The 21,396-nt window shown below is 40.3% G+C and overlaps 2 protein-coding genes across 4 annotated transcripts in view; one reads left to right on the forward strand and one right to left on the reverse strand.

The window, feature by feature from the left end:
* The window catches only part of LOC309841348 (uncharacterized protein), a 208,523-nt gene that overhangs the window by 14,298 nt on the left and 172,829 nt on the right, over nucleotides 1-21,396 (reverse strand). Inside the window, exons 7-9 of one of the 3 annotated variants that reach the window (XM_082684237.1) lie at nucleotides 21,237-21,334; nucleotides 1,831-1,901; nucleotides 460-779 (exon numbers count right to left, since the gene is read on the reverse strand). In XM_082684237.1, the coding sequence (XP_082540363.1) occupies nucleotides 1,833-1,901; nucleotides 21,237-21,334 (167 nt within the window). In that variant the 3' untranslated portion in view covers nucleotides 460-779; nucleotides 1,831-1,832. Of the gene's footprint in view, nucleotides 1-459; nucleotides 783-1,830; nucleotides 1,902-21,236; nucleotides 21,335-21,396 lie in introns of those variants that run through there. The other 2 variants (XM_082684236.1, XM_082684238.1) reach the window with 2 other exon arrangements.
* On the forward strand, nucleotides 1,927-4,031 carry FIBIN (fin bud initiation factor homolog). The gene has a single exon (XM_082684234.1). The coding sequence runs from the start codon at nucleotides 2,390-2,392 to the stop codon at nucleotides 3,023-3,025; it is 636 nt and encodes a 211-aa protein (XP_082540360.1). The 5' UTR covers nucleotides 1,927-2,389; the 3' UTR covers nucleotides 3,026-4,031.

A 21,396-nucleotide genomic window follows, 5' to 3' on the forward strand; every position in this document is an offset into this window, starting at 1 on the left:
AATTAATGGTCCAAATTGAACCAACATGGCCACTGAGGCTGATTTTGAAGGACCTGCCATTCATAACCTGTCATTCCTACTATACAGGATCAAGGAAGTTTGTAACTGCGGAAGACACTGATAGCTATCTTGGAACCACAAATGAAAAGGACTACCCAAGAATGCATTTAAGCTGAGGAAATAGAACCCAAAAATGGTGAGAGAGAAACTAGATTCTGGCCCAGGCGCAGACTGAAAATCTAATTATAGACTTTCTGTAAGTCAGTGAATTCCTTTTTTACTTCACCATGATTGAATTTGACTTTCAGTTACTTGTACCAAAGTGATGCCTTCCTGATACATGACATGGAGTTTATATCTTTAGATGGGGTCATTGTAGGAAAAAGTAAATACTCTCAGTCATTCGTATCAAGATTATTTGTGTAGATATGCCTGACTCTTTAACCAGGGAGCAAACTCTTTGTAGGCTGAAACTTTTTATTGCACATCACTGTTTCACATCACTGTTAACTCAACACTGTGCCCTGCACAGAGTAGGGAGCAAGTAGTAATAAGTACTTAACTTAGGTCTGCTTAACCGATTCGGTTCGTAAGTCAGGGAGGGATTGTGCAAGAAGTGGAGTGAATCCGAGTAAATTCCTCTTCCCTTCTTTGGCCCAGCGGCCAATTTGAATCCATCTGTTGTCATTTGTGAATGTCCCAGGAAAAAAAAAAGAATGAAGTAATATGGCTCTTGAGTCCAACAGTCCAGTCTCTCCAATGGAGAAGGTGGTAGTTTTCTGCTGGAATGCAGTGAAAAGAAGTCATCATCTTTTGGTTACCGTAATCACTAAGAAAATTCCTTTTGATCATGTTTTCATGATGCCAAATATCTGGCTAAGAATTAAAATGTGCAGTCAACATGTCTCAAAAAATCTAGGCCCGTGGCACCACGGTGACGAAATATCCAGTTACTTAGCCAGACTTCTCCTCTATCCACGAGTCTCGGCTTCCACAGCTCTGGTAGCCATATCTAAAATAAACTCTAGCATAGAGTAAATGCTCAATAAACATTTCTTGGACAGATGAGTTGGCCCGATGGATGCCAATTTGTTAATTAACTCAAAGATCAGAAACTAAAATGGCCTGGTGGAAAAAAAAAATACTTTTTTTTTTTTTTAATTAAATGAAAAGACCCTGTGTTGGCTCTAATACAGTCTAACATTGTGACTACAAATGATTTGTTTCCCATCCTGTCCCTTGGTTTCTCCATCCGGAAAATGGAGATAATAGTGCCAGCCCTACATTCTTCAAAAACTTTGAAGTATCTCAAAAGAGACAGTAACTGCAAAGGCGTTAGGCTAAAGATACATTGCCAAAGCTTAGCACAAATGCATTTTCATAGGATTAAACAATTATCTCAGTCATCCACTTACTTATTAAACTGGCAAAATCCCATTTTCAGTTTTTATTCCTGTACATGCTAGCAACCGTGCATTAATCATTTTCTATATTGCTATTGCTTCCAAAGTATTGTTACTAACATCTCTAACCATTTCCAAACAAAACTGCCACATCCAACACTGCAAATTTGCCTTCGAAGTCACAAACCTTTTAATGTTGAATTTTTAATGATAAAAATAGAGATACTTAACAAATCTAATCAAACGGGTACTTATTTAAAATGTGAAATAGTATTTCTCCAGGGTAATCACGCTTCCCCTAAGACATTAATAGCAAATCAGTCTTTCTGTCGTGGGATTTCTATTTACTCTGTTCTCATTTTCTCCTTCAAGCTAAATTCTATTTTGCACGGTCCCCTTTCCAGTCTTAAAAAAAAAGATCCTGTACCTTTAATAACAGAGACCTGGTGAGAGGTTTCTTTCCAAACTTGTTCCCTGGCTTCCAAGTGACGAAACCAGCTGTAATTTGAGAGCAGAGAGATCCTCAGGATATCATTAGCCAAAGGAAAAGCTCCACATTCCCACCCAGTCCAGAAGTTGAAATCGTATCAGAAGGCAAGAGCCTTTCTCTCCAGCTACACGCTCCATCTCTTAGGAGCAAGGGGGAACTCTGAGGGACAGTGGGGCACCAGAGCCCTGGAGCTGGGGTTCCCTCTCCTGCCTGTGATCCCGCCACCACCGCCTGGAAGGAGCAGGCAGCATTCCAGTCCAGAGCACAGGAGCAAGAGCCTGGGTGCACCCTGTGCTGTGTGGCTGTGCTCCCCAGGCACCGGTGACACAGCCACATGAAGCCTGCTGGGGAGGGGGGGCCAGGGTGCAGCAAGCCTGCGGGAACTGAGGCTGTCACCGTCTTGGAAAGGCACTGACTCCCAGGGGGACCCCCCCCCTTCTTCGTGCCTGGACGGACGGTCTTCTCCCGGGGTCCCCAGTCACCCTGACTCTCCAGGATGGTGTTCCTGAAGTTCCTCTGGATGGGTTTCTTCTGCCACCTGTGTCAGGGCTACTTCGATGGCCCTCTTTACCCGGAGATGTCCAATGGGACTCTGCACCACTACTTCGTGCCGGATGGGGACTATGAAGAGAATGATGACCCTGAGAAATGCCAGCTGCTCTTCAGGGTGAGTGACCACCGGCGCTGCTCCCAGGGGGAGGGGAGCCAGGCCAGCAGTCTGCTGAGCCTCACGCTTCGGGAAGAGTTCACTGTGCTGGGCCGCCAAGTGGAAGATGCTGGGCGTGTCCTGGAGGGCATCAGTAAGAGCATCTCCTACGACCTGGACGGGGAAGAAAGCTATGGCAAGTACCTGCGGCGGGAGTCCCACCAGATCGGGGATGCCTACTCCAACTCGGACAAGTCCCTCACTGAGCTGGAAAGCAAGTTTAAGCAGGGCCAGGAACAGGACAGCCGGCAAGAAAGCAGGCTCAACGAGGACTTCCTGGGGATGCTGGTCCACACCAGGTCCCTGCTGAAGGAAACGCTTGACATCTCTGTGGGGCTCAGGGACAAATACGAGCTGCTGGCCCTCACCATCAGGAGCCATGGGACCCGGCTAGGTCGGCTGAAAAATGATTATCTTAAGGTGTAGGTGGAAGGGCAAACTGCCGGGGAGAGGACAGCAAGTGAGCCCGGTTGTGGAGGGCGGGGACAGAAGACGGGGCTAACATTTCTTTTGTGCTTCTTATTTTTTATATCTGGATTTGCACTTGGAGAATGATCTGAAGTGATCTTTGAATAAGTGAGAGTCAAGTTGTTTCATTTTTGTACATTATTTATGGGATTGCTATTGATTTACTTGGAAAGAACAACTTAAAGCCATGCCTCCTGCCTTTGCTAAAGGACTTTATAACTCTGCAGAGACACCTGTTTCAGCCACATCTAGAAGGACGCAGTTTGTGCAGTAGGGAGCGATTAAAATTCCCCACCCTGGAGATTATGTGAAAATACTCAGAGAGGATAGTGCAGAGCTCCTTTTCGCCTTCAGCCTTCACTCTTGGGCTCTGAAACTTGTCAGCTGTCTGTTTTTCAGATGAGGTCTGAGGTGCTGCTCAGCCTTCCTACCAGCTGATGGAATTTGCCAGTTTCTTGTTCTCTTTTTCTCTCTTATTTATTAACCATGGTCTCCAAGGTTTTGTTTTTTGTTTGGGGGGTTTTTTGTTCACTCTTTGTTTTTGTTTTGTTTTGTTTTGTTTTTTTGTTATTCGTAAGAGTATCGCCTAGAATTTGTACGCAAATCGTCCTTTGCAGGGCAAGTCTGAGGGGCCTCTGTGAGTATTAAGTTGAAGTGACCACATTTAAGAAGTGCAAGCTATGTGGTGGGTACAGACTCAATGTTGCTAAGCTGATTTGTTGTGTCTCTCATTGTATGCCTGTGTCCTCAGAGCTACAGTCCGTTACAAAAAAGTAGATAGATTGTTTGAACCCACGTCTGAATGCCGATGATGCAGGTTACCAATGTATTCGTTCTGGGTTTGGGCTTTTGCTTCTGTTTGAGTATTGGAAACTTGTACTTCAAGTAAGGCGGGGGGGATTCTAATTCTAATAATTCCTTCACTTAGTTTTATTATTCAGCCAATAAATATGTTCTCGTATAACACTGGCTTATTTTCTAATTGATACCCATAACTTTCAAAGTGCGAAGAGGAGTACAGTGCAGGAGGAAAGAGATGGGTGGGATTTGAGCCAGTTTACTCAGCGTATCTGATCAAGAAGGCAGAGGGATGGCTACGCATTTGGCAATCAACCCTTCCCTGGCCACCCTTACCATCCCCAAAAGAAAAAATCTAGGTCTTGCCAGAAGTTGATCTCTGCTGGTCTGCCTAAAAACTCCATTTCCCCCCACTTTTTCCCATAGAAACAACTGGAAAATTTATGACAAGGCTCAAAAGTTATATGCCCTCGTAATGCAGATGGAGGGCCCATGCTAAGTTACAGGAACTATAATGATGTTAAATAATTTTGAAGCCGGGTCTGTGTTATTGACTAATGATTTCAAAAGGTGGAAATGCCCTTTATTTCATGTCTTTCCCCTGGGCTTTCCCTCTCACCTTAAATATGTTTTCCTTTTATACACACACACACACATACACACACACAGAGGAAAAAAAATAAATGTTCATAATCTACTCTTCAAACATTGAAGCATTTTTTTCTCTCCCATGCACGAAGAATCCAGTTTTCTATGTTTATAATGTGTCCAGTATATTACTGTAGGGGATACTAACACCCAGAATGGCTGACCCTTGTTGCAACAGCTTGAGGACTCTTAATGTGCTCCTTGCAAGGATGTTGAGGCCTGTAACTTCGCATAGCTACTGCATTGTTTAAAATATAAAAGAACAATGCATGCAATAATACTTAAAATAATCGTTTGTAATCTTTTTGCAGCACTCAGGAGACTGCTTTTAGCTGCCTTTATACGGGTGTGTGGGGAGAACATAAATGATTGTTGAAAAGTGTTTACTTCTTTATGCTATGAAAGACGAGGGAAAAACAGCAGAGGCAAAGGAGATGACGTTTGGCACTTAAATGATTGTAGTTTGTAGTTACAACATTTAATATCTCAAAATTTTCCTATCACTCACTTCACAGGACTCAAGTCTAATCCATGGACATATTAAATGTCATCTCTTCAGTCTCCCCATCTGTAATAGGAGAATATTAAGCACATGACACGGTTAGAAAACTGGCTTCACTGTGCATGCTAATTTCAATCAACCCGTAAACGGCTGCATACACTATTGGGCTAAAAAGGATTTAGAAGGCACAGATGTAAAGAAGGCTGTCCCCAGTTAGAGAAGCCTTCCATGGGTGCAGAAAGAGGCGCAGGGGCACATCTGCTACAAATTTGAAAACCCTGAAACAGATGATGTATGAGGTTCTTTCCAGGGCCAACATTCTATGAGTCCTGCAAAACCAGAACGAAATTATCTGACATTGAATCATCCATTCAAAGCTAGATGTACAGCCAGTAATCCCACAGCGTCTTATGTAAATGGCCTTAGAGAGCAAATGAGAATTTCCAGGTTGGGGAGTGAGCCGCCCTAGATACCAACCCAGAGACTAACATCTCAAGTCTTTTCAAATCCTCTTATGGGGGGAGGGGAGGCGGGGAACAGACCCACTCACCTCTTTCCTCCTGACTACCTTGTTATGCTAACAAGATTCTTTTCAATAGTGCTTCTTTATTTCTCAGACCATGAAATAATATTTTGAGAATCTGAAAGAAGACTACATACTTTCTTCCCTGAGAAATCTGACAAAAATATCCATACAATTTAGGATATGCTTTATTTTTATAAATACCAATCCCTTAAACTTGCATCAGGTAGGTTGCATCCCTTAAGGATGGGATGCACGTATCCCTTAGCATGCATCAGGAGTTAGGTTGTGGGTAATTCTGGGATACCACAAAGCTATGGGACTTAATCTAACTAAAAGTTTTAAAAAGCCTCTTGGAGTTTTATTTGAGTAAGAGACATTTTTGTTATTGTTATAGTTTTCAGTTAGCTTATTTTTAATGTTTTATTGACCTATTTGAAAGAGAGAGAGAAAGAAAGAGAGCACAAGCAGGGGATGGGGGCAGACTCCCCACTGAGTGGGGAGCCCAGTGCAGGGCTTGATACAGGACTGGACCCAGGACCCTGGGACCAATGACCTGAAGGCAGATGTTTAATTGACTGAGCCACCCAGGAACCCTAAGTTTTGGTTCGTTTTAACAACAAAACTGCTAACTTTTTTGAGAACTCAGGGCCTGTGCTAAGAATATTGCCTGAAATACTTCTCTCACTTCTAGCAACAAACTGTGTAAAGAAAGTATCATAGAAAGGGAATTATGCCAAGTGCTTCAAACACTTGACACCTGACACAGAGTGAATCCTCGATAAATGTTTAATGATTATTTTGGTAATTGAGCCCAGAAAGCCTAGAGAATTTTCTCAAGATGAGAACTGTGTCTTATATACTTCACTATGTACTCCCCTTTTAAACTGATGGTTATCTAGTAGAGTATAGATCAAATAAAAGAAGAATGTGGAGGGTCGGGGTCCCCTGGGGCCACCAGCTGTCTACTGCAAATGTTGTTCCTATAGGTCTGTCAGCTGACATCCCATAACAGTTCAGATGTCTGACCTCTGTCAGTCAGAAGCTGAGTGGCTCCTGTGTTTACAGAATTTCTCACTGCTACTTTCTCTGTGTGATGCATTGTTAAATACCACTACTCCCCACTCTCCCAATCTGATCATGTGAAAATTTCCATATCCTTACTTTGAAGCATTCCATAGGTGTCTGTCTGTCTAGAGTCTGTTGATAAAAAACACCAGGCCTTGTTAGCCTCTGCAACCACCAGGCCACACGCCTAGAAGCTGGCAGAAGCCTGCTGGTGGAGATGTGTTATGAAAGGCAGCAGGGAGAGGCTGTGCCACAGCTCACATACTTTTCATTGTCTTTTAAATTCTTTCTTATAACTCTGCTAAGGAAATAGGCTCAAAGCTTTCTGAGAGAAGCCTTGAAACATAGATTATAAACTATTTTAGCAAGTAATAAAAATATCCATGAAAACCACTAAAGATAGGAAATCATTCTAAATGGTTAGCATGCTCAAACTTCCCTTGGGACATTTTTCCGAGGATGTTAATAAAATCTTTTTGATAAGAAACAATAATCGGTTGTGAAATATAAATGCTAACTGTGGTTTATCAGTGTTTTCATACAAAATCAGTGTTTTCGTAAAGAACAACTGGAGACAAGTCTTGGTTAGAAATAGAATACAGAAATGCAGAAGCACAATTTGCTGATCTAGAGAATGAGATTCTGTACATCATCTTAGCAATTTTGGAGTTGGGGTTATCCTTAGGAATACTATCTCCAGAGTCAAGATCCCGATGGGTATGTCATTCATCCAGCATTTTTAAAAAGCCACCATTAAGGTACCCACAATAGAAAATGGCATGTAGACATGTGAGAAAAAGGAGAGCTAGACTAAAGATCATAGTACCATGTAGGACTGTCAAAGTACAGGCTTCTGTGGGAGCTTAGCAAGAATGTAAGCTAGAATTATTTGGGAAATGTAAAGCAGTGTAAATAAAATAAGGATTTGGTGTAATCATACATTCAAAAGATATAAGGTTTTTATTGTTGTTGGTATTATTGTTGTTCTGCTCTTAAATAACATTTTTTTCCAACTATACAAGCCATAGCTGTTGTATTCTAATGACATGTAAACAGCAAAACACAAAGAAAACAAAATCATTCCTAGTCCCCCAGTATACACCTACTATTTGCATTTTAGTGTACTTACTTTTTTAGTATTTTTTAATGAATACCTATGTAACTATATTTTCCTTTGGGAAAAAAATGATATCCTAGTAATACATTGGTTTGTAGCATGTATCTATTTTAGATATTCATTATGTTCAGTAGCATAGATTTTTAAAAAATGCTTAAATCTCCCCCACGGTACTTCAGGAAGCAGAGGTTCCGGTTTCTAGATCTTGTCTTACTATGTATTAGTTGTACAGTTTTGAATAAATCCCTTAAGTGATCTGAAATTCCAACCTTTTGTTTGCAAAATGCAGATAATAGCCAATATTTATTAAACGAGCACCGCTCAAAGTATTTCTGATGCATTATCTGACATAATCTTCTAGGGTTATATTTCAGGTAGCTGTTATATTTTCTAAAATTTTGAATAAAGAGACTGAGACACAAAGAGTAAGTTAAGTGACTTACCCAAGGTCTCATAGCCAGACAGGAATGGAGTCAAGATTCCAAAGCAGGCGGGTTGTCTCCTCTACTAACCACTAGTGATGAAAGTCTTTTCCGTTCTAAAGGTGGGAGACGAGACACGTGATTTCTTAACTCCCTACCTATTATTTTTTTTTTTTTTTAAAGATTTTATTTATTTATTTGAAAGATGGAGATCACAAGTAGGCAGAGAGGCAGGCAGAGAGAGAGAGAGAGGGAAGCAGGCTTCCTGCGGAGCAGGGAGCCCGATGCGGGGCTCGATCCCAGGACCCTGAGATCATGACCCGAGCCAAAGGCAGCAGCCCAAACCACTGAGCCACCCAGGCGCCCCCTCCCTACCTATTCTAAATGGCCTATGAAATGAACATTTTCCTAATATGAAAAAAAAATGCAAATCCAGTTTCTCTCAAAGAACTTATTTCTCTGCTTAATTTTATGTTGGATGAAGAATCTCCTGTCGCTCCATGATTCTTTGCGTAAGAGCAACCGGCTTCTTGCTAAATCTTGTATTTTCCAAGCACTTTCACCCATATTATCACAATTGACAACAAATGATTATTGATGCTGAACTGGCCAGGACAGTTTGTGATGTTTAGCATTTGGTGATGGGAGCCCAGTGTTCATACCTAGACAAGTAAATACTCAGAAGACTGAGACAAGTTACTCAGTCAGCAGATGGAAAGATTCCTTGTCTGGGCTCCATGTACCTTATAGGTCTGCCTTTCATGCATCCATTCTTCCATTCAAAATACACTCACTGAGTGCTTGCTAACATGTATACTAAAAATGGAAAAAAATACAGCCATTGAATCCTTCCTGGGTATCAGGCCCTGTTCAGGATACAGCAGTCAGACAAAATCCATGTTCTCCTCGATCTTATATTGAAACATGCAAGTTTTTTTTTTTTTTTTCTTTTTTTTTTTTTTTTTAACTTTTTATTTTTTATAAACATATATTTTTATCCCCAGGGGTACAGGTCTGTGAATCACCAGGTTTACACACTTCACAGCAGTTAAATGAATCATTAGGACTCCTCTTGTGGGGAGATAACAAATAAATGAAAATATCTGTAGAATGGGATATTAGGCAGTGATACATACTATTTTAGTTAAGATGGTGTTAAGGAAGACCCCTCTGAGTAAATAAGAGATATTAGAACAGAGCCTCAAATGTTGTGTAGAAGACCAAGAAAGTAAATGTTAGAGGAAAGAGTATTCCTGGTAAAAGAATAATAAATTCTTCAGACAGAAGACAAATTCAAATTCCTTCAGACAGAGACAATTTTATGTTTGAGAAGAGAAGGCAAAAAAACAGTGGGCCTATAGCAGAGCAAATCAAGGAAAGAATTAGTAAACTTGAAGTCAGAGAGGATATCTGGGCTAGGTAATAAAGGAACTAGATGGCCATCATAAGAAATTTGGATATAATTCTAATTTTAATACACTGAAGATCTAAGGAGAAGACATATTTGAATACTAATTAACATATTTTATATAATATATGTAACTAATATATTTGAGTACTAATGAATGATACTTGGATATTATTCAAATTTCAGCGATCTCATTTCCATTTGAATTTCAATACATGGAGGTCTAAGGAGAGGAGTGATTTGATCACTTTGATAACCAAAAAAGATAGTCATTTTCCCCAGACATTTACATATAGTCTGGGAAAGATTCTCCATAGAGAAGCAAGAACAGAAGCAGGAAGACCATGTGGTTTGGTTAAAGGTCATCTGAAAAGAGATGATGGAGGTTTGCTCTAAGGTTAGGGTGGTGAAGGTGACAGAAATGTACTTCAATCTTCCACATGTCCCATTGTTGATTTTTATCCCAGAAGAATGTGCATCATTCTTCTCAATCTTCTTATATATTATTCCAAATCCCTAACTCTTAACTTCATTTCTTCTCTTCCCCCAACTTTGGATTTGACAGCACTGACCCCTCAGATTCTTGATCACCTTCCCCTTCCCCACCAAGGTAGTTGGATATGTCTGAACTGAATTCAGCTGCTTTCCTAACTGCATCAAGATATATTCGGACCCCAGCGGACCCCTCTAACTCAAAGCCCCAACTCAGACCCACCAGCCCAAGCCCCGTCTAACCTACTTGATGGCCTGGGTTAACAGCACTCTGCAGGTGGAGATTTGCACTCAACCACGAGAATGCCTCACATGACTGACAAGTACACAAAAATAACTATGATTGCACTAAAGCTTAAAAATCTATCTTCCCTTTACTAATGATGTCAAGCAGCATCATTGTATTTCTGCATTTTTCCCCTCAGACACTTTAAGTAGATAACCTATATCTAAAGATAGAACTTTTCTCTTGAGGCTTTCTGATGACTTCAGAATTTTGTATTACCCTATATTCAGTACATTAGGATACAGAGTATCCTATTTTGACTCTAGGAAGCGTTTTCTCAGAAGGCTTGTACAATGCACCATTTCCTGTTTTTTGCTATTCCACACACACACACACACACACACACACACACACACACAACCCAAAAAGCCACCAAAAGATATTTTGTATGTCAACAGCTTGCTGTTTACAGAGAGGAACCTAGCAGTTATGATTAATCAAGTAAAACCTCCATGCTCCAAGATTGGCAGTAATGGCATGCATTTTCCAGTTGTGAAAAGTTTCCTCCTGCAGGCAGTGAAAGAAATGTGTTTTCTTAACGTCTTCTCTTGCTTTGATCTTTGCCCAGCGTTCATTCCAAGACCAAGCAAATGTGGGCGCTCCACTCAACTTTCAAAATATATGCTTTGCTGGCAGTCCCACTGAGTCAACCACTAACATTTTCCACATGATGCTACTACGAATTAAATTATAAAGAACAGAAAACCTAGTGGGTTTGCTTTGCTCTGAATTATATTTCTCTCTACCCCTCAAGTGTCAGTTTTCTCTGTCCTGGTTTCCCCCTCCTCCTTGCCATAGCCAAGCTCTTCTTCTCCTGTTTCCTCCTTTGGTCTCTCTTCCCCTCTTCTTGGTGTTAGGAGTATGGGAAGTTGAGGCAGCAAACTCTGTTTCCCATAATGCCTCTGCAACTTATTAACTGCAGGACCAAAGCAAATTGTGTAACTTCTGGGAGCCTCCGTTCTTTCTGCTCTACAGTAGAGATTATGACACATAGTTTGCATGGCCTTTGTGAAGATTTGATGAGCCCATGCATGGAAAGGAGTTACCATAATCCTGCACAATAGCAAGTGCCACTCATCCCATACTGTTTGACCATGCAGATCTCATTGAAAATCCTCTTTTGAGAAGGGACAATCTCTTGAGAAGGAACAATTTTTTAAGAAAGTTGAATTTTTTTTAAATGTATTTCAAATAAACCTTGCACATTCTATGTATGCCCCCTGGACCAGTATTGGGCTTCCTTCCCATCCTAGGCAGGTACCTCAGAAGCCAAAGATGCATTTGTTCCCATCCATATAAGAGATGCTCTATGCAGGTGTTTACATTACAAACATTCCTCGCTATTTATGCCAAGAGAATGAATTCTGCAGCAGAAAATAAGTTAGGCATCTTGCTTACCCCTCCTTTCCAAATGTTAACAGTGCCTCTGCTCTCTGCCTCTAGCATGAGGGGAAGGCACATGAGACGGGAAGCTCAGCATGTAGGTGGCTACCGTGAGAGAACTCTCAAAACTTGTCAATGGGTCCACCAGGTGAGAAAGAATAAGAATATCAATTCCTGATATTTATTGAGCACCAATTACATATTTGGTTCTGGGTACCTTGAAAAATTCAGTTGTTAGGTCTCTAAGACTGAAGGTCAGACACTATTCGCAGTGGTCTCAATATGGAAAGCAGTTGGGTGAAAACATGAGTCTCTTTAGAAAACCAGACTCTCTCTGTATGGTTTGTTGTCCCCAGCTGCCTGATAGGCTTCTGACATCTCCAGGTAGTGAGCTCGCCAGCAGTGATAGAATGGAATGATCCAACTGGGTTTCACTGGGAGTACCTGGGGACATTTATAGTTTTGCTGACTTTCTGAAGTAAGGAGGCAGCTTCATAATTCTGTAACTCACCTGCTCCTGTTCCTGGGCAATCTCTCCCCGGTCTGCAGGGGAAGAGGCCTTGACTCAGCTGAACACAGACTCAGGATAAGGCACGCTGACCCCTGCAACTCGGGCCCGGAAGAGACTTGAACCTACATCTTCTTCAATAAGAAAGCAGACATGTTGGCTCAGTGAACACTAATATATGCATATATTGAGCAATAAATACAGGGGTGGAATAAGCAGTATTTCTTTTCCAATTAGAGGCATTTTGGTCCCTTGGAAAACTTCAGAAGCAGAACAATTTTTCACTGTTTGGCTTGAACAAAAACTCATTCAGGCTTAGAAATTGGCAAAGGGCAGACTAATGATAAATACTTATCCTAAATCACATTTTCCATAGACCCTCTAATTTCCAAGAGTTTTACCTTAAAAAGAATCACAGAGAAAAATCTGGACTGACAGTTCACAATAACGACATAATATTAACAGGATGTCAGAGTTTACAGGGCTTTCCCATTTCCTCTGTAAAAGCCTTACCATTACCAAAACATGCAGTCACCACTTTGCCTTTCAACCGTTGCTTTTCAAAGCTATTCCTTCATTTTTTTTTCATGTTTTTCAAAGCTATTCATTCCTTTTCCTATTCATTCAACAAATGTTTCTTGAGTACCTACTATGTACAATTACTGGACTAGATTCAGAGGGTGATAATTGTAATAATAATGGTAATGGCAATAAAGCAAGACAATAACAATAACATTAAAACCCATACAGTATTTTTATGCTATTTACCATGTGCCCAGCACACTATTCTGAACATATCACATATATATAACACAGGTAATCTTTGTAACAACCTTCACAAGTATTTCTTGTAAACTGCTCAGCGACCTTTCTAGAATGTCACCTGATGCCTGTGCCAACCCTTGTTGTCAGCCTTCCCACAGTCCCTTTGCTGACCACCAAGATGGTCTCTTCTGGACCATCTTGTCCTCTAATGGAACCCTTATTCTGGAAGTACCAAGAAGTCTTTAAATCAATCACCATTCGCAGTGGAGCTCAGGAATATTTGGAGAAAGTTGTTCCTCAGTGACCCAGGGAGCTAAATAAAACAAACTTTGGATTTAACTGAGAACAAAATGAGAGGAAATTAGCAAAAGAGAACCTTGACCCCAGGCTCAAGTTTCCAGGACTGAGCCGGCCAACCTGAGAATGAAACCCAAGATTTCAACATTATGTTAACCTCTGTCAGGTTAAAAGAGTAATAAAACTGTACTTGTAACTATATCCCTATATATAGTTTTGGCCCCGAGAGCTGAAAACTTCAGAACTAGAAATAACCTTCACACATGGAGAATCTGAAGTCTAAACAGGTAAAGATACATATTCTGGGTCAGATAAATTCATGGTCTTAAGGCCAGGGTAACACAGAATTACAACCCAGAGAGCCAAGCTCAATATTCACCAAGTCATCGACTGCCTGAATCTTCCCTACAATATTACAGCCTTGCCAAGTGATTATAGAGCCCACACTTGCACTTTTCAAATTATGCGGCACTCTCTTATCTCTGGAGGAGTGCATTCATATGTCGGATAGTCCCAACTCTTATGAAGTCCTTCCATATTTTGACCTGCAATCTCTCCCCATGCGGCTTCCTTCATTCAGGGACCCACAGCTTCCATTTATCCCTTTTCCATGTCAAGTTAATCAAAGACCTGGCAGCTCCTTTGGCCAGGCTCAATACCCCAAGTTCCTCCAACCCTTCCTTTTGTAATTTAAACAATAACCAAGTTCTCCTAGCTTTACAAGAAACAAGGATTTACAATGGTTTAAAGCATGAGCTTTACAAACATAAAGCTGTGGACTGAATCTGTTCTATATGTACATTAGTGTCTAAGGATAGTTTACTTCCTATAACCACACCACGGGTTCCTTTGATGCAAATCGGTGATGGCAATATGCACCTCAAAGTGCTGTTGGGGTGAATCAATGAAAGGCTATACATGAAACTCCAAGCATCGTATCTAACACGTCATAGGAATTCAAAATCTATTTAAATAAATGAATGAACTCCTGGTTGGGGGCTAATAAAGAAGGTTTATAGAATGAATAGCAGACCTGCTGAACTCCCTGTGGAGGAGAGTGCCAAAGGAAATATAAAAGAGAAGGATCCAAATGAGAACCCAAAGGGGCCACAGGTGACAAGCTTCTCTGTGGGGGCCACTCTTTGACAAGTTCATCAGCCATCTAACGAGCGGTGTGTTTCATGCTCCTGACTCTGCTCATTAAGGGGAGAAGAGGGAAGAGTCTTAAATTCAAGTCTTTTTAAACTGATTCTGGACGTTCTATAAAGGTCTGACCACATACTAATTTGAAAGCCCAAACACGAAGTTATTTTGGGAATGGGAGAAAAGGTACTTTATGTCTTTTTTTTCCCCCCCTTCTACAAAAACAGCTGAACAGACTTTCCTAACCCTTTCCCAAAAGTTTCATGTTTGGGCTGAGCTCAGCCCTGGAAGTCCTCACTCTCAGGAGGAAGGCCTGAGAAAGCCATTAAAAGCAAATGAAAGCCTGGAATGGAAATACACAGGGAAGATGGGAATTCAATTGGCTTTTTCTTCCAGGTGATCCGTCTCGCAATAACAGGAAGATGAAACCGAAGCAAAGTATCTCAAGGATGATATCTCCTAAATCACTATAAAGTTTAGCATAGCATCGAGGAGAGACCAACAGGCAACCGGATTTGCACTGGTCATGGCTCATCCTTTGATTACCAGGGCTATCTGTGGTAAATGACTGACACTTCCTGAGATTTTGAAGAAGATCAAATAAAAGAATCCAGCTTGGTATATGGTGCGACACAGGTGTTATACCATTTCATGAGATGTAAAGTGACATACTGCGATCAATCTTTGTCCTATTAGTATCATGAGCTTGAAATAATTAATACCTGGAATCCATACTCTTTCTTCTGTTCCTTGGCTGTTTGGCCTCTCCTCCCCCTCCTCCTCTCTCTCTCCAGGCTCTTGGTAGTAAACACGGCACTGACACATTATCCACCCCACTTCCCAACAAAATTGTATCAAAGTGAAAGAACCAGGGCGCCTGGGTGGCTCAGTGGGTTAAGCCGCTGCCTTCGGCTCAGGTCATGATCTCAGGGTCCTGGGATCGAGTCCCGCATCAGGCTCTCTGCTCAGCAGGGAGCCTGCTTCCCTCTCTCTCTCTCTGCCTGCCTCTCCATCTACTTGTGATTTCTCTCTGTCAAATAAATAAATAAAATCTTTAAAAAAAAAAAAAAAAGTGAAAGAACCACATGCATTGAGGGATAAAATGTGACACAGGAAAAAAGTGGGGGAAGAGACCAAAGAGTCTGATAAGCATCTTACAGGGCATGGAACAATCCCCACAGCAAACGATTATCTAGTCCAGGTTGAGAAACCCTGACCTATAACATGTAGAACCTAAGGATATAGTGGGATCAGGGGCTGGGAGGGGGGTACTAGTTAGACCGAAGATCTTGAATATCAGACTAAAATCCTTCCCAAAGGTAATGGGTGTATTACAGGATTCAAGGTATGAAGAAAATAGAATTTTAGCAAGATGTGTATTACAAAGTTTTGTCTAATATGTTAGGGCACGGAGACACCAGAGAGTTCTAAATATCCTGATGCAAATTCATATATTTTACATAGTATTATGGTTATAATGCCCCAACACCTAGCTGAAAAGTGAAAGCATCCTTCAACGGGCTAAATTTATCTCCTTGGCTTCTATAGACAAAAAGGCTAGATTTCTGTTCTTTCCATTTTAACCAATGGAAAGGGCTTCCTCTACACGTTGGCAAGACAATTAAAGGGGATGAGAGGTGTTGATTTAGTCTAACTAATAGTTTGGCATAATGTAGACGAAACATCTGGTTGATTGGTGCTTTCATTCTTCACTTGGTGGTTTTGACATGAAGGAATCATAATCATTGTTGGATACTTGCTAGTCATCATTGTAAACCCAGATGATAACAGGGTAGAATGAACTGGTCCTAAAATAAAGAATCACAGGTACGAATCTTCAACCTGAAAGACCATTGCTTATAAGAAAGGGGAGCTCTAGAATTGAGAATGATGGACTCAAGAATAACCTTCATTTATGTTTCCCTGTAACTGCTCCTATCCAAATACGCTCTCAGTTTCCTTATACTCATGGGAAGTTTGTGCAACGCATAAAAGCCTTCATAAAAGTTTCTCTGATGATCCTGTGAATAATGTTATATATAATGCATAAAAACTTTGATTGGTAAAAGCTACTACGATCACTGCATCAGAGTCTTGTTAAAGTTAGAGGAGAAAAAATTCTATGGTTCATAATGTAGTGCCTTTCATGATTACAAGATGGGGAGGAGGTAACCTGACTCCAATATCTGCTTTCCTTACCTTTCCTGACACTTATTGACATTGTCATTCATTTTTGGTATCAGTGGTACATGCCTGTGTAGCAACAGTGAACAACAATAGATATTATCTCTGTGTTCTTAGAACCTAAAGTCTAGTAAAACAAATTAGTAATCAAATAATCATATAACTTCTGATGAACTAAAAACAGTCCCATTTCTTTACTACTTCATTCATCAGAAAGTGGTGTTTTACTTCTCTCCCTTTCAATCTGGATGGCCTTGTGACTTACTGTTATCCACAGAATGTGTTGAAAGTGACACTGAGCCAGGTCTGGATTCAAACTGTAAAAAGCCTGTCAGCTTCCACCCTTGTTCCTGGAAGTTAGCCATCAAGGGGTGAGGAATATTTGTCTAGACCGTTGAATAACGGAGCCCACATGGAGAGAGACCGGGGAAGGTGAAAAGCCTTGTTGATCATGGCAGGGCCGAAAGATCTCCCCACTGAATGTAGCCACATCAGCAAACACATCTCACAATGTGGAACAGGAAAACTACCCAGTCAACCCAAAGACTTGTGAGAAATTTAAATTGCCATTGGTTTAAACCACAAAGTATGCAGGTCATTTGCTGCACGGTGATAGCAAAAATACATCATATCTAAGGTAGACCTCTACCACATTCTCTTTCTATCACACTACCTTTTTTAATTTTCTTTAAAGTTCAAATTGCTACCTAAAATTATTTTTTTATTTTTCTGTTGTCTCCCACAACACCAAGAAAAACTCTGACAACAGGGACTTCGCCTGTACTGCTTCTTGCTGTAATGCTTGTGCCTGGAGCAATGCCCGGCATAGAACTGAATGCTCAATAAATATTTGTAAATATTTATATTACAATATTAAATATTTACATTAAATTTACTATAGATGGACAGTTGCAACTAGGATAGATGAAGTTAACTAAGAAGAAGATGTTGCTGGAACAGTTTCTACATGAGGAAATTAGAAGGGCACCTGGGTGGCTCAGTTGGTTAAGCGTCTGCCTTCTGTTCTGGTCATGATCCCAGAGTCCTGTGATGGAGCCCGCATTGGGCTCTCCACTCAGTGGGAGTCTACTTGTCCCTCTGCATCTGCCCTTCCTCTTGCTCATTCTCTCTCTCTCTTTCTCAAATAAATAAATAAAATCTTTAAAACTTATTAAGGAAATAAACAAACAAATGGATTAGAACTGCTGAGGGAAATCAGAGAAGATATGACTTGTTTTGATAAAATCTTCACATGATCATGTCCAGCAGGAGAGTGGGGATTGTTTTCTTCCTAGTTTATTGTTCGATTAACTGTTATCTCATAAAGGATATTATCACTTTAAACTTTCTATTGAGGCAGAATATAAAATTTTTTTTAAAGATTTTATTTATTTATTTGACAGAGAGAGATCACAAGTAGGCAGAGATGCAGGCAGAGAGAGAGGAAGAAGCAGGCTCCCTGCTGAGCAGAGAGCCCGATGCAGGGCTCGATCCCAGGACCCTGGGATCATGACCCAAGCCAAAGGCAGAGGCTTTAACCCACTGAGCCACCCAGGTGCCACCTAGAGTATTTTTAAAACTATATTTAAAGCACTTTCTAAGGATACAGCTACTAATTAATTAAGTAGGTAAAGAATTCCCTGAGGTATCAGAAATTCATGTTACAAAAATTGCTCAGGAAAAGAAGATGAAGAATCTGCTCTATTACTCCACTAGAAATTGAAATTAAAGAGAAAATTTTTGCTCAATTTGAAGCAATACTTTTTTCTAAGTGTGAGGAAAGTTTTTAAAAGAACATTTTGTTTCCAAAGCAGAGTTCATTTGGGAATTTCTTTACATAAAGAAAGGGTTGTTGGTTTTTTTGCTTTTTTAATATTTTATTTATTTATTTGGCACAGAGAGAGAGAGAGACAGACAGAGACAGAGACAGGGAGAGAGGGAACACAAGCAGGGGGAATAGGAGAGGGAGAGGCAGGCTTCCTGCTGAGCAGGAAGGACAATGTGGGGCTCAGTCCCAGGGTCCTGGGATCATGACCTGAGCTGAAGGCAGATGCTTAACAACTGAGCCACCCAGGTGCCCCAAAGAAAGAGTTCTTAAAAGAGGAAGTCAGCAAGAGAGAAACATGGGAATATCTTCCCTCCTTCTTCCTAGAAAATACTTGCTGGGAAAGAGGAAAGCAGAAGAGGTCCAAAGTTAAGAGATCCAAACACCAAAGTGCCGTGGACACATTGTCTCAGGGCTGTGAATGAGATGTTGAGTAAGCAGCTAAGACCCTTCCTTTAAAGCCAAACAATGACGATAGGAAAATGAAGATCAAAAAGAGAAAAAGAATTAAAGTGAAAAGGAAATAATACAGCTAATGTCACTTTTGATGTGTGTATAAAATATATATCAGGATGGTGGTAAAATTAAATAAGTCTATTTTCTTCCTTACACTTTTATGTATTTTATAATTTTTTTAAAGATATAGTTGTTTGTTTTAGAGAGAGTGTGTGAGCAGGTGGAGGGACAGAGAGAGAGAGATAATCTCAAGCTGACTCTATGCGGAGCACAGAGCCCAATGCAGGACTCAGTCCTGCAACCATGAGTTCATGACCTAAGCTGAAACCAAGAGTCAGACACTTAACAGACTGAGCTATTCAGGTGCCCCATCAATGTTGGTTTTATATACATACACACATACATATAATAAATATATATAAATATATATACATGTACATACAAATATATACATACTTACCTATACATATATATTTATACAAATAAAATACATGTGAACATATATATATAAATATATATGCATATATGTAATATCTATGAATATAAACATATATGCATCTTGGGTCTCTATTTGTCTTAAAATTTTTCTTTAAATCACTGTTTTAGATGAATGGATAATAAAGATGTGGTATATATACACAATGGAATACTATGCAGCCATCAAAAAATGAAATGTTGCCATTTGCGACAACGTGGATGAAACTAGAGGGTATTATGCTTAGCGAAATAAGTCAAAGAAAGACAATTATCCTATGATCTCCCTGATATGAGAAAATTGAGAAGCAACGTGGGGGGTTTAGGGGGTACGAAAAGAATAAATGAAACAAGGTGGGATTGGGAGGGAGACAAACCGTAAGAGACTCTTGATCTCACAAAACAAATTGAGGGCTGCTGGGGGTGGAGGGTAGGGATTGGGTGTTTGGGTTATGGGCATTGGGGAGGGTATGTGCTGTGGTGAGCGCTGTGAAGTGTAAGCCTAGGGATTCACAGACCTGTACCCCTGGGGCTAATAATACATTATATGTTAATAAATCACTGTTTTGATCTTGACTCAAAGCTTAGTTTTGTCTGTCTTAACAGAAGATTAGGTAAATTGTTTAGCATAAATGGGATGGATATTCATACTTATATGACTCTGAGTTGAGTCTGAGCAAAAAATACTGTCACTTGATGAACAGAGAGATAAGATTCAGATCAACAAGTAAACAGACTTTGGATTCATTTGGATTTTTGTTTGAAGCTTTGATTCACCACTTGCAATCTCTAGAAACTGGGAAATTTATTAAGCTATTTATCTCTGAAAGGCAAGTTCTTTACATTCAATTCAAGAAATATTATGGAGTACCTTCTTTGCTAGCTTCTGAGACTACAGCTGTGGGCAGGACAGCTAGCCACTGCCCTCATGGAGTTCATAGTTTGTCTGGGGAGAGAGACATTTACAAAGAAGATGATAAGTGAGCAGAGAATCCCCTCAAAAGATTTTTATTTGGGAAATTTCCCTTATAAAGTGGTTAAGAGAATTTTGTAAAATAATTCATACAATGTCACTAGAACTGTGCCTAGTCATACACATTCAATACTTTAGAGTTCTAAGCTCCTCAGCTCCAAAGCAAGTAGGAAGTAGAAACCCCATACCTTCCATGTTTGAAGAGTTGATGAAGGCTAGTTCTTACCTGCGTATTCTCCATGACAGTTCTGGTGCTTAGATTGGATTGCTAGATGACTGAATTGATCCCTCTTCAGGTTTAAATACAAAATAAACTACGTAACACGTAACTTTGTAGTACTGCCTGCTCTTCGTGGGCCAGAAACTGTCTCACCCACTTTTTACAATCCCACGGTGATCACCGCAATACTTAAGAAATTATGGGAAGTGTAGACCAAAGGGAAAACACTAAAATAGTAGGAGAAATAGCTCTCTATCCACACTTCTCACCTGAAAATTATATCATCTCTAAAGGCCAGAATCCTTACTTTCAAATGGGTTTTGAAATTCTTCCCTCACAAAATAGTCAAATGAGATAATGTAAGCGAAAGTGTTCTGAAAACTTTTAAGATACCAGGAACGCATACAGGAAGTTTTATTAAGATATTTTCATGGTTTAACCCCCTGAAGTTTGGCTTTACCCGGCCATCATTTCTCTGAGACTCCTCTCTTCAAAGTTACTCATAAACTTGGTCTTATTAGTTTCTCGAGGTTGATTACATTTGTGATGATGACTCATGCTGATTTGGATATAGAACCCAGGGTATATGTGTAAAAAGAGAAATAGAACAAACTATTTCTTTGGCATGTTCTTTCCCAGTAGAAAAGTCACATGGAAGCCAGTTTATCAGAAGGTACCTTAGTAGGCAAAGAACTAGATCTCTTGTAGTCAACTCCAGTGATCGGAATGTTTAATGACTCCAGGGTGTCTGCTTCCAGGATAAGGAGGCATCTGCCTGTGGAAAAAAAAAAAAAAAAAAAAGGATGTTTATACTGTCTAATCAGGGCACTCATTTCT

The sequence above is a fragment of the Mustela nivalis genome (genome assembly GCF_964662115.1).
Source record: "Mustela nivalis genome assembly, chromosome: 9".
Lineage (NCBI taxonomy): Eukaryota > Metazoa > Chordata > Mammalia > Carnivora > Mustelidae > Mustela > Mustela nivalis.